The 13,386-nt window shown below is 63.7% G+C and overlaps 1 protein-coding gene across 1 annotated transcript in view; it reads right to left on the bottom strand.

Moving 5' to 3' along the window:
* The window catches only part of LOC140122994 (uncharacterized protein KIAA1958-like), a 48,668-nt gene that overhangs the window by 25,317 nt on the left and 9,965 nt on the right, over positions 1 to 13,386 (bottom strand). Inside the window, exon 6 of the mRNA XM_072144244.1 lies at positions 9,122 to 9,220. Coding sequence (XP_072000345.1) covers positions 9,122 to 9,220 — 99 coding nt within the window. The remainder of the gene's footprint in view (positions 1 to 9,121; positions 9,221 to 13,386) is intronic.

The raw sequence follows: 13,386 nt of genomic DNA on the forward strand, positions 1-13,386 counted from the left end.
CGGGAGGACACGAGGGGCGAGACTCCGGGAGGACACGAGGGGCGAGACTCCGGGAGGACACGAGGGGCGAGACTCCGGGAGGGACACGAGGGGCGAGACTCCGGGAGGACACGAGGGGCGAGACTCCGGGAGGACACGAGGGGCGAGACTCCGGGAGGACACGAGGGGGCGAGACTCCGGGAGGACACGAGGGGCGAGACTCCGGGAGGACACGAGGGGCGAGACTCCGGGAGGACACGAGGGGCGAGACTCCGGGAGGACACGAGGGGCGAGACTCCGGGAGGACACGAGGGGCGAGACTCCGGGAGGACACGAGGGGCGAGACTCCGGGAGGACACGAGGGGCGAGACTCCGGGAGGACACGAGGGGCGAGACTCCGGGAGGACACGAGGGGCGAGACTCCGGGAGGACACGAGGGGCGAGACTCCGGGAGGACACGAGGGGCGAGACTCCGGGAGGACACGAGGGGCGAGACTCCGGGAGGACACGAGGGGCGAGACTCCGGGAGGACACGAGGGGCGAGACTCCGGGAGGACACGAGGGGCGAGACTCCGGGAGGACACGAGGGGCGAGACTCCGGGAGGACACGAGGGGCGAGACTCCGGGAGGACACGAGGGGCGAGACTCCGGGAGGACACGAGGGGCGAGACTCCGGGAGGACACGAGGGGCGAGACTCCGGGAGGACACGAGGGGCGAGACTCCGGGAGGACACGAGGGGCGAGACTCCGGGAGGACACGAGGGGCGAGACTCCGGGAGGACACGAGGGGCGAGACTCCGGGAGGACACGAGGGGCGAGACTCCGGGAGGACACGAGGGGCGAGACTCCGGGAGGACACGAGGGGCGAGACTCCGGGAGGACACGAGGGGCGAGACTCCGGGAGGACACGAGGGGCGAGACTCCGGGAGGACACGAGGGGCGAGACTCCGGGAGGACACGAGGGGCGAGACTCCGGGAGGACACGAGGGGCGAGACTCCGGGAGGACACGAGGGGCGAGACTCCGGGAGGACACGAGGGGCGAGACTCCGGGAGGACACGAGGGGCGAGACTCCGGGAGGACACGAGGGGCGAGACTCCGGGAGGACACGAGGGGCGAGACTCCGGGAGGACACGAGGGGCGAGACTCCGGGAGGACACGAGGGGCGAGACTCCGGGAGGACACGAGGGGCGAGACTCCGGGAGGACACGAGGGGCGAGACTCCGGGAGGACACGAGGGGCGAGACTCCGGGAGGACACGAGGGGCGAGACTCCGGGAGGACACGAGGGGCGAGACTCCGGGAGGACACGAGGGGCGAGACTCCGGGAGGACACGAGGGGCGAGACTCCGGGAGGACACGAGGGGCGAGACTCCGGGAGGACACGAGGGGCGAGACTCCGGGAGGACACGAGGGGCGAGACTCCGGGAGGACACGAGGGGCGAGACTCCGGGAGGACACGAGGGGCGAGACTCCGGGAGGACACGAGGGGCGAGACTCCGGGAGGACACGAGGGGCGAGACTCCGGGAGGACACGAGGGGCGAGACTCCGGGAGGACACGAGGGGCGAGACTCCGGGAGGACACGAGGGGCGAGACTCCGGGAGGACACGAGGGGCGAGACTCCGGGAGGACACGAGGGGCGAGACTCCGGGAGGACACGAGGGGCGAGACTCCGGGAGGACACGAGGGGCGAGACTCCGGGAGGACACGAGGGGCGAGACTCCGGGAGGACACGAGGGGCGAGACTCCGGGAGGACACGAGGGGCGAGACTCCGGGAGGACACGAGGGGCGAGACTCCGGGAGGACACGAGGGGCGAGACTCCGGGAGGACACGAGGGGCGAGACTCCGGGAGGACACGAGGGGCGAGACTCCGGAGGACACGAGGGGCGAGACTCCGGGAGGACACGAGGGGCGAGACTCCGGGAGGACACGAGGGGCGAGACTCCGGGAGGACACGAGGGGCGAGACTCCGGGAGGACACGAGGGGCGAGACTCCGGGAGGACACGAGGGGCGAGACTCCGGGAGGACACGAGGGGCGAGACTCCGGGAGGACACGAGGGGCGAGACTCCGGGAGGACACGAGGGGCGAGACTCCGGGAGGACACGAGGGGCGAGACTCCGGGAGGACACGAGGGGCGAGACTCCGGGAGGACACGAGGGGCGAGACTCCGGGAGGACACGAGGGGCGAGACTCCGGGAGGACACGAGGGGCGAGACTCCGGGAGGACACGAGGGGCGAGACTCCGGGAGGACACGAGGGGCGAGACTCCGGGAGGACACGAGGGGCGAGACTCCGGGAGGACACGAGGGGCGAGACTCCGGGAGGACACGAGGGGCGAGACTCCGGGAGGACACGAGGGGCGAGACTCCGGGAGGACACGAGGGGCGAGACTCCGGGAGGACACGAGGGGCGAGACTCCGGGAGGACACGAGGGGCGAGACTCCGGGAGGACACGAGGGGCGAGACTCCGGGAGGACACGAGGGGCGAGACTCCGGGAGGACACGAGGGGCGAGACTCCGGGAGGACACGAGGGGCGAGACTCCGGGAGGACACGAGGGGCGAGACTCCGGGAGGACACGAGGGGCGAGACTCCGGGAGGACACGAGGGGCGAGACTCCGGGAGGACACGAGGGGCGAGACTCCGGGAGGACACGAGGGGCGAGACTCCGGGAGGACACGAGGGGCGAGACTCCGGGAGGACACGAGGGGCGAGACTCCGGGAGGACACGAGGGGCGAGACTCCGGGAGGACACGAGGGGCGAGACTCCGGGAGGACACGAGGGGCGAGACTCCGGGAGGACACGAGGGGCGAGACTCCGGGAGGACACGAGGGGCGAGACTCCGGGAGGACACGAGGGGCGAGACTCCGGGAGGACACGAGGGGCGAGACTCCGGGAGGACACGAGGGGCGAGACTCCGGGAGGACACGAGGGGCGAGACTCCGGGAGGACACGAGGGGCGAGACTCCGGGAGGACACGAGGGGCGAGACTCCGGGAGGACACGAGGGGCGAGACTCGGGAGGACACGAGGGGCGAGACTCCGGGAGGACACGAGGGGCGAGACTCCGGGAGGACACGAGGGGCGAGACTCCGGGAGGACACGAGGGGCGAGACTCCGGGAGGACACGAGGGGCGAGACTCCGGGAGGACACGAGGGGCGAGACTCCGGGAGGACACGAGGGGCGAGACTCCGGGAGGACACGAGGGGCGAGACTCCGGGAGGACACGAGGGGCGAGACTCCGGGAGGACACGAGGGGCGAGACTCCGGGAGGACACGAGGGGCGAGACTCCGGGAGGACACGAGGGGCGAGACTCCGGGAGGACACGAGGGGCGAGACTCCGGGAGGACACGAGGGGCGAGACTCCGGGAGGACACGAGGGGCGAGACTCCGGGAGGACACGAGGGGCGAGACTCCGGGAGGACACGAGGGGCGAGACTCCGGGAGGACACGAGGGGCGAGACTCCGGGAGGACACGAGGGGCGAGACTCCGGGAGGACACGAGGGGCGAGACTCCGGGAGGACACGAGGGGCGAGACTCCGGGAGGACACGAGGGGCGAGACTCCGGGAGGACACGAGGGGCGAGACTCCGGGAGGACACGAGCGGGGGAGGACACGAGGGGCGAGACTCCGGGAGGACACGAGGGGCGAGACTCCGGGAGGACACGAGGGGCGAGACTCCGGGAGGACACGAGGGGCGAGACTCCGGGAGGACACGAGGGGCGAGACTCCGGGAGGACACGAGGGGCGAGACTCCGGGAGGACACGAGGGGCGAGACTCCGGGAGGACACGAGGGGCGAGACTCCGGGAGGACACGAGGGGCGAGACTCCGGGAGGACACGAGGGGCGAGACTCCGGGAGGACACGAGGGGCGAGACTCCGGGAGGACACGAGGGGCGAGACTCCGGGAGGACACGAGGGGCGAGACTCCGGGAGGACACGAGGGGCGAGACTCCGGGAGGACACGAGGGGCGAGACTCCGGGAGGACACGAGGGGCGAGACTCCGGGAGGACACGAGGGGCGAGACTCCGGGAGGACACGAGGGGCGAGACTCCGGGAGGACACGAGGGGCGAGACTCCGGGAGGACACGAGGGGCGAGACTCCGGGAGGACACGAGGGGCGAGACTCCGGGAGGACACGAGGGGCGAGACTCCGGGAGGACACGAGGGGCGAGACTCCGGGAGGACACGAGGGGCGAGACTCCGGGAGGACACGAGGGGCGAGACTCCGGGAGGACACGAGGGGCGAGACTCCGGGAGGACACGAGGGGCGAGACTCCGGGAGGACACGAGGGGCGAGACTCCGGGAGGACACGAGGGGCGAGACTCCGGGAGGACACGAGGGGCGAGACTCCGGGAGGACACGAGGGGCGAGACTCCGGGAGGACACGAGGGGCGAGACTCCGGGAGGACACGAGGGGCGAGACTCCGGGAGGACACGAGGGGCGAGACTCCGGGAGGACACGAGGGGCGAGACTCCGGGAGGACACGAGGGGCGAGACTCCGGGAGGACACGAGGGGCGAGACTCCGGGAGGACACGAGGGGCGAGACTCCGGGAGGACACGAGGGGCGAGACTCCGGGAGGACACGAGGGGCGAGACTCCGGGAGGACACGAGGGGCGAGACTCCGGGAGGACACGAGGGGCGAGACTCCGGGAGGACACGAGGGGCGAGACTCCGGGAGGACACGAGGGGCGAGACTCCGGGAGGACACGAGGGGCGAGACTCCGGGAGGACACGAGGGGCGAGACTCCGGGAGGACACGAGGGGCGAGACTCCGGGAGGACACGAGGGGCGAGACTCCGGGAGGACACGAGGGGCGAGACTCCGGGAGGACACGAGGGGCGAGACTCCGGGAGGACACGAGGGGCGAGACTCCGGGAGGACACGAGGGGCGAGACTCCGGGAGGACACGAGGGGCGAGACTCCGGGAGGACACGAGGGGCGAGACTCCGGGAGGACACGAGGGGCGAGACTCCGGGAGGACACGAGGGGCGAGACTCCGGGAGGACACGAGGGGCGAGACTCCGGGAGGACACGAGGGGCGAGACTCCGGGAGGACACGAGGGGCGAGACTCCGGGAGGACACGAGGGGCGAGACTCCGGGAGGACACGAGGGGCGAGACTCCGGGAGGACACGAGGGGCGAGACTCCGGGAGGACACGAGGGGCGAGACTCCGGGAGGACACGAGGGGCGAGACTCCGGGAGGACACGAGGGGCGAGACTCCGGGAGGACACGAGGGGCGAGACTCCGGGAGGACACGAGGGGCGAGACTCCGGGAGGACACGAGGGGCGAGACTCCGGGAGGACACGAGGGGCGAGACTCCGGGAGGACACGAGGGGCGAGACTCCGGGAGGACACGAGGGGCGAGACTCCGGGAGGACACGAGGGGCGAGACTCCGGGAGGACACGAGGGGCGAGACTCCGGGAGGACACGAGGGGCGAGACTCCGGGAGGACACGAGGGGCGAGACTCCGGGAGGACACGAGGGGCGAGACTCCGGGAGGACACGAGGGGCGAGACTCCGGGAGGACACGAGGGGCGAGACTCCGGGAGGACACGAGGGGCGAGACTCCGGGAGGACACGAGGGGCGAGACTCCGGGAGGACACGAGGGGCGAGACTCCGGGAGGACACGAGGGGCGAGACTCCGGGAGGACACGAGGGGCGAGACTCCGGGAGGACACGAGGGGCGAGACTCCGGGAGGACACGAGGGGCGAGACTCCGGGAGGACACGAGGGGCGAGACTCCGGGAGGACACGAGGGGCGAGACTCCGGGAGGACACGAGGGGCGAGACTCCGGGAGGACACGAGGGGCGAGACTCCGGGAGGACACGAGGGGCGAGACTCCGGGAGGACACGAGGGGCGAGACTCCGGGAGGACACGAGGGGCGAGACTCCGGGAGGACACGAGGGGCGAGACTCCGGGAGGACACGAGGGGCGAGACTCCGGGAGGACACGAGGGGCGAGACTCCGGGAGGACACGAGGGGCGAGACTCCGGGAGGACACGAGGGGCGAGACTCCGGGAGGACACGAGGGGCGAGACTCCGGGAGGACACGAGGGGCGAGACTCCGGGAGGACACGAGGGGCGAGACTCCGGGAGGACACGAGGGGCGAGACTCCGGGAGGACACGAGGGGCGAGACTCCGGGAGGACACGAGGGGCGAGACTCCGGGAGGACACGAGGGGCGAGACTCCGGGAGGACACGAGGGGCGAGACTCCGGGAGGACACGAGGGGCGAGACTCCGGGAGGACACGAGGGGCGAGACTCCGGGAGGACACGAGGGGCGAGACTCCGGGAGGACACGAGGGGCGAGACTCCGGGAGGACACGAGGGGCGAGACTCCGGGGAGGACACGAGGGGCGAGACTCCGGGAGGACACGAGGGGCGAGACTCCGGGAGGACACGAGGGGCGAGACTCCGGGAGGACACGAGGGGCGAGACTCCGGGAGGACACGAGGGGCGAGACTCCGGGAGGACACGAGGGGCGAGACTCCGGGAGGACACGAGGGGCGAGACTCCGGGAGGACACGAGGGGCGAGACTCCGGGAGGACACGAGGGGCGAGACTCCGGGAGGACACGAGGGGCGAGACTCCGGGAGGACACGAGGGGCGAGACTCCGGGAGGACACGAGGGGCGAGACTCCGGGAGGACACGAGGGGCGAGACTCCGGGAGGACACGAGGGGCGAGACTCCGGGAGGACACGAGGGGCGAGACTCCGGGAGGACACGAGGGGCGAGACTCCGGGAGGACACGAGGGGCGAGACTCCGGGAGGACACGAGGGGCGAGACTCCGGGAGGACACGAGGGGCGAGACTCCGGGAGGACACGAGGGGCGAGACTCCGGGAGGACACGAGGGGCGAGACTCCGGGAGGACACGAGGGGCGAGACTCCGGGAGGACACGAGGGGCGAGACTCCGGGAGGACACGAGGGGCGAGACTCCGGGAGGACACGAGGGGCGAGACTCCGGGAGGACACGAGGGGCGAGACTCCGGGAGGACACGAGGGGCGAGACTCCGGGAGGACACGAGGGGCGAGACTCCGGGAGGACACGAGGGGCGAGACTCCGGGAGGACACGAGGGGCGAGACTCCGGGAGGACACGAGGGGCGAGACTCCGGGAGGACACGAGGGGCGAGACTCCGGGAGGACACGAGGGGCGAGACTCCGGGAGGACACGAGGGGCGAGACTCCGGGAGGACACGAGGGGCGAGACTCCGGGAGGACACGAGGGGCGAGACTCCGGGAGGACACGAGGGGCGAGACTCCGGGAGGACACGAGGGGCGAGACTCCGGGAGGACACGAGGGGCGAGACTCCGGGAGGACACGAGGGGCGAGACTCCGGGAGGACACGAGGGGCGAGACTCCGGGAGGACACGAGGGGCGAGACTCCGGGAGGACACGAGGGGCGAGACTCCGGGAGGACACGAGGGGCGAGACTCCGGGAGGACACGAGGGGCGAGACTCCGGGAGGACACGAGGGGCGAGACTCCGGGAGGACACGAGGGGCGAGACTCCGGGAGGACACGAGGGGCGAGACTCCGGGAGGACACGAGGGGCGAGACTCCGGGAGGACACGAGGGGCGAGACTCCGGGAGGACACGAGGGGCGAGACTCCGGGAGGACACGAGGGGCGAGACTCCGGGAGGACACGAGGGGCGAGACTCCGGGAGGACACGAGGGGCGAGACTCCGGGAGGACACGAGGGGCGAGACTCCGGGAGGACACGAGGGGCGAGACTCCGGGAGGACACGAGGGGCGAGACTCCGGGAGGACACGAGGGGCGAGACTCCGGGAGGACACGAGGGGCGAGACTCCGGGAGGACACGAGGGGCGAGACTCCGGGAGGACACGAGGGGCGAGACTCCGGGAGGACACGAGGGGCGAGACTCCGGGAGGACACGAGGGGCGAGACTCCGGGAGGACACGAGGGGCGAGACTCCGGGAGGACACGAGGGGCGAGACTCCGGGAGGACACGAGGGCGGGAGCGGGAGACCCCGGGAGGACACGAGGGCGGGAGCGGGAGACCCCGGGAGGACACGACCCCGGGAGGACACGAGGGGCGAGACCCCGGGAGGACACGAGGGGCGAGACCCCGGGAGGACACGAGGGGCGCGGTCACATGATGCCCCCTGCAGACAGGACCCACACTATCTAGATTTAACCCCTTCCTTCCCCTTTTTTGTGTACGGAGCTTTGTTTTCCGTGTTCCAGGCCGGGTAATGGGAGGCAATGATCGCCTCTTACCCCATTTTCCTGTGGGCTGTAATTATGTCTTTCTCCCTCCCTGTATTCTTTAGGTTTTAGTAATTCCTAATTTTCTTTACATCTTCTGACACTTTTCATACTTTGGGGTTAGGAGCCGGGTGAGGATGTGATGGTCTCATTTTTACCATTTTGGGGACTCTACGACCTCGTGCTCATTTATAAAAACAACATTATAATAATTATCTTGATAGATCGGGACTTACGGGGGAACAATACACATGTCATGCTTCTTATTGTTATTATCAGTGAAATTTTTACTGTGATGGCTCCTCCCCCGGGGGTGTGATGGCTCCTCCCCCGGGGGTGTGATGGCTCCTCCCCCGGGGGTGTGATGGCTCCTCCCCCGGGGGTGTGATGGCTCCTCCCCCGGGGGTGTGATGGCTCCTCCCCCGGGGGTGTGATGGCTCCTCCCCCGGGGGTGTGATGGCTCCTCCCCCGGGGGTGTGATGGCTCCTCCCCCGGGGGTGTGATGGCTCCTCCCCCGGGGGTGTGATGGCTCCTCCCCCGGGGGTGTGATGGCTCCTCCCCCGGGGGTGTGATGGCTCCTCCCCCGGGGGTGTGATGGCTCCTCCCCCGGGGGTGTGATGGCTCCTCCCCCGGGGGTGTGATGGCTCCTCCCCCAGTGTAGCAGTGTAAGGTGTTTTACAATGTGTTACTGGGGTCCGGAGACCCGTGAGCCCTGTCCTCACCTCCCCTGCCGCACGCTCACGCACTATTACACGGGGTTAGGTTTTTATTTTAGTTCTGGGTCTGAGGTTATCCCATAGGACAGGGAAAAGCACATGATACATTGTGTATGAGGCTGGAGACGATCACCTCTCCTGGTCACCCCCTGCTGGGTCATGTACCTACCTTCATCAGTGGGTGGGGTGCACTCCTTGCCTTCCTCTGGAGCTCCTGCGTCTTCCTTTGATGCCCACAGGGAAAGGTCTGGATCAAACCCCGGGATACCTGTAATCACAGCTCAATCAGTGCTGCTGCTCTGGATGTGACTGGAGTCAGAATGTTATAGAACAGGGAGTGCAGTATGCAGAGGACCCGTCACCACCTGACACCAGGAGATTACCGCCATACTGTAGGGGCGGCTACACAGATGCAGGGACACAGTGGTGGAGCTCTCAGTCCCAGTATCTGACCATTGTAATCTGTGTTCTATCAGAGAGGAGGAGCTGGGGCTTGAACTGGAGGCGTGACTTATGCAAATCTTCTCTCATACTGTCCAATCAGGCGCAGGCAATGTCAGAGAAGCTGCGATGAGCAGGGTTTATTTCTCTATGCTCATCTTAAGGCCGTGTTCACACACATTCTGTAATATTCTGTTTACATTGCGTTAACATAAAACACAATGTGACGTAAAACGGAACATCCGCCCAATGAGAAAGCAAAAGCCACGTTACCACAAACGCAATACGACAGCATGATGTCACCTCAAACGTTACCGCATAAGTGATGTAACCATAAAGCGTGACGTCTCGGTGTTTATATAACATTCACATTACATGGCGTTTGCACAAACTTTGCATTTGCCGATTGCGTTGCGATTGCGGTCATGTGCCGTTTCGGTTGACATGTCGCATGCATTTCAGCCATCTTTAAGTTTACGTGGCGATAGCACGGCCTTTATTCCACATTTGTGTTGCCTTTACACCTAGGTGGAGTCTCAACGCATTTGTGTTTTTGTAGCAATCGCGTTTACATTTATGTGACATTTGCATCGCGTTTACATTTATGTGACATTTGCATCGCGTTTACATTTATGTGACATTTGCATCGCGTTTACGTGTCACTTCAGTCGCATTTATGTTGCATCTGCGTTTATGTGATGTTTGTGTCACATTGGGGCAGATTTACTTACCCGGTCCTGTCGCGATCCAGCGGCGCGTTCTCTGTGGAGGATTCAGGTCCGGCTGGGATTCACTAAGGCATTTCCTCCGACGTCCACCAGGTGTCGCTGCTGCACTGAATTCCATCTGAGTGCACTGAAGTTCACCGAGCCGGGCTGAGTGAAGGTAAGTGCGTGTCAAGCAACACACTTATTTATATACAGCGTTTTTTCCGAATCCGTTGGGTTTTCTTACGGCCACGCCCCCCCGATTTCCATCATGTGCAGGCGCAAATCGGAAATATTCGGGTAAAAAAAGCGATTTGGGCCCTTAGTAAATGACCCCCATTGTGTTTGCATTTATATTGCAGTTACATCACATTTACACGACCTTTACATTGCATGTGCGTTTGTAAACACGGTGTAAACGCAATGTTACCTGAGTATTAGCAGAATGTAAACATAATGTATGAACGCTGCATCTGGATGCGTAGAGATCACAGAATGTCTGCCACTGATTGGACAGTACGGGAGATTAGCATAATACACGCCTCCAGCCCCTCCTCCCTGACAGAACACAGATTACAATGGTCAGATACTGGGACTGAGAGCTCCGCAACTGTGGAGGCTACAAAGATAATTCAAAGCGCCCCTGAATCTGTGCAGCCGCCCCTACAGATAATCTCCATGTAATGAGGTGGTGAAAGCGAATATAAGTAAAAGCTGCACAGCGTTTCCTCGAAGGCTCCTCATACACTCGCAGCGTGTGCAGGCAGGACCCGCCGGCCCGTACGCTACACGTCCCATCACTCCTGGCTGTCAGCCATCGGGTCGGACGCTGCGAGTGTGTGAGGAGCTTCACTGTCTGGTGCAACAGATCACAGAACCAAGGAAGGCAAAATCTGCTTCTTTACAATGACACCAGAACCATAGGAGATGTTATACATGTGACTGGGTATAATGCTGCGGGGCTGGTGGTTTGTGTAGTACAATAAGACGCATTTATCTGATTTTGCAGAGCGATTCTCTTGTATCGCAGACATTATTTCCATATTGCGGCCTCTTCTCCATCAGACGTCTGCCTGAGAGGCGTTCCCTAGCACATGGTCTCATGTGCTCCGCTGCCGGGATCTCACATGTACTAGCACAGCTCTGCTCCCCCGCCAGTCACACTGCACAGCTTCTGTTATGCCAGGAGATTCGGCTCCTTTACTGATCCACAGAGATTTATCACAAGATCTTTACTTTTATCTACATACACAGAAGGGAGAGGGAGAGTGGTGCGCGAGCGTTACAATCACTGGAGGTGAAGGCCTGGTTAGAGGAGGGCTGTGACTGAGGGAGAGATGAAGCAGCATCACTATGAGCTGGCTGCTGTGAGATAGGAATAGTGGAAGATTGGCCGTGGAGGGGCTTAACTACGGCAGGGATTGAGCTTATTACACTGAACTGTCTGCTGTGAGACAGGAGGAAAGGAGGCGTGGCTGAGGGAGGGGCTTGACAGGCAGGAACTTAACTGTATCAAACTGGGCTGTATACTAGAAGACAGGGAGAAAGGACATGCGGCCCAAGGAGGGGCATGAAAGAGGCAGAAAATGAGCAGTATAAGTCTTGGCTGTCTGATGTGAGATAGGAGGAGAGGAGCATGACCAAGGCAGGAATTAAGCTGTACCACGCTGAGCTGTCTGATGTGAGATGAGAATGAATGAGGCAGGAATTGAGCTGTACCATGCTGAGCTGTCTGATGTGAGATAGGAGAAGAGGAGCATGACTAAGGCAGGAATTGGGCTGTACCACGCTGAGCTGTCTGATGTGAGAGAGGAGAGGAGCATGAATGAGGCAGGAATTGAGCTGTACCATGCTGAGCTGTCTGATGGGAGGAGAGGAGCATGAATGAGGCAGGAATTGAGCTGTACCATGCTGAGCTGTCTGATGGGAGGAGAGGAGCATGACTAAGGCAGGAATTGAGCTGTACCATGCTGAGCTATCTGATGGGAGGAGAGGAGCATTAATGAGGCAGGAATTGAGCTGTACCATGCTGAGCTGTCTGATGTGAAATGGGAGGAGAGGAGCATGAATGAGGCAGGAATTGGGCTGTACCATGCTGAGCTATCTGATGGGAGGAGAGGAGCATGAATGAGGCAGGAATTGGGCTGTACCACGCTGAGCTGTCTGATGTGAGACAGGAGGAGAGGAGAATGAATGAGGCAGGAATTAGGCTGTACCATGCTGAGCTGTCTGATGTGTGAGAGGAGAGGAGCCTGAATGAGGCAGGAATTGGGCTGTACCACGCTGAGCTGTCTGATGTGAGAGAGGAGAGGAGCATGAATGAGGCAGGAATTGAGCTGTACCATGCTGAGCTATCTGATGGGAGGAGAGGAGCATGACTAAGGCAGGAATTGAGCTGTACCATGCTGAGCTATCTGATGGGAGGAGAGGAGCATTAATGAGGCAGGAATTGGGCTGTACCATGCTGAGCTGTCTGATGTGAAATGGGAGGAGAGGAGCATGAATTAGGCAGGAATTGAGCTGTACCATGCTGAGCTGTCTGATGGGAGGAGAGGAGCATGAATGAGGCAGGAATTGGGCTGTACCATGCTGAGCTGTCTGATGGGAGATGGGAGGAGAGTAGCATGAATGAGGCAGGAATTGGGCTGTACCACACTGAGCTGTCTGATGTGAGATAGGAGGAGAGGAGCATGGCTAAGGCAGGAATTGGGCTGTACCACGCTGAGCTGTCTGATGTGAGATAGGAGGAGCATGAATGAGGCAGGAATTGGGCTGTACCACGCTGAGCTGTCTGATGTGAGATGAGAGGAGCATGACTAAGGAAGGAATTGAGCTGTACCATGCTGAGCTATCTAATGGGAGGAGAGGAGCATAAATGAGGCAGGAATTGGGCTGTACCACGCTGAGCTGTCTGATGTGAGACAGGAGGAGAGGAGAATGAATGAGGCAGGAATTAGGCTGTACCATGCTGAGCTGTCTGATGGGAGGAGAGGAGCATGACTAAGGCAGGAATTGAGCTGTACCATGCTGAGCTATCTGATGGGAGGAGAGGAGCATTAATGAGGCAGGAATTGGGCTGTACCACGCTGAGCTGTCTGATGTGAGAGAGGAGAGGAGCATGAATGAGGCAGGAATTGAGCTGTACCATGCTGAGCTGTCTGATGGGAGGAGAGGAACATGACTAAGGCAGGAATTGAGCTGTACCATGCTGAGCTATCTGATGGGAGGAGAGGAGCATTAATGAGGCAGGAATTGAGCTGTACCATGCTGAGCTGTCTGATGTGAA

Source organism: Engystomops pustulosus, chromosome 3 (genome assembly GCF_040894005.1).
Source record: "Engystomops pustulosus chromosome 3, aEngPut4.maternal, whole genome shotgun sequence".
Taxonomy (NCBI): domain Eukaryota; kingdom Metazoa; phylum Chordata; class Amphibia; order Anura; family Leptodactylidae; genus Engystomops; species Engystomops pustulosus.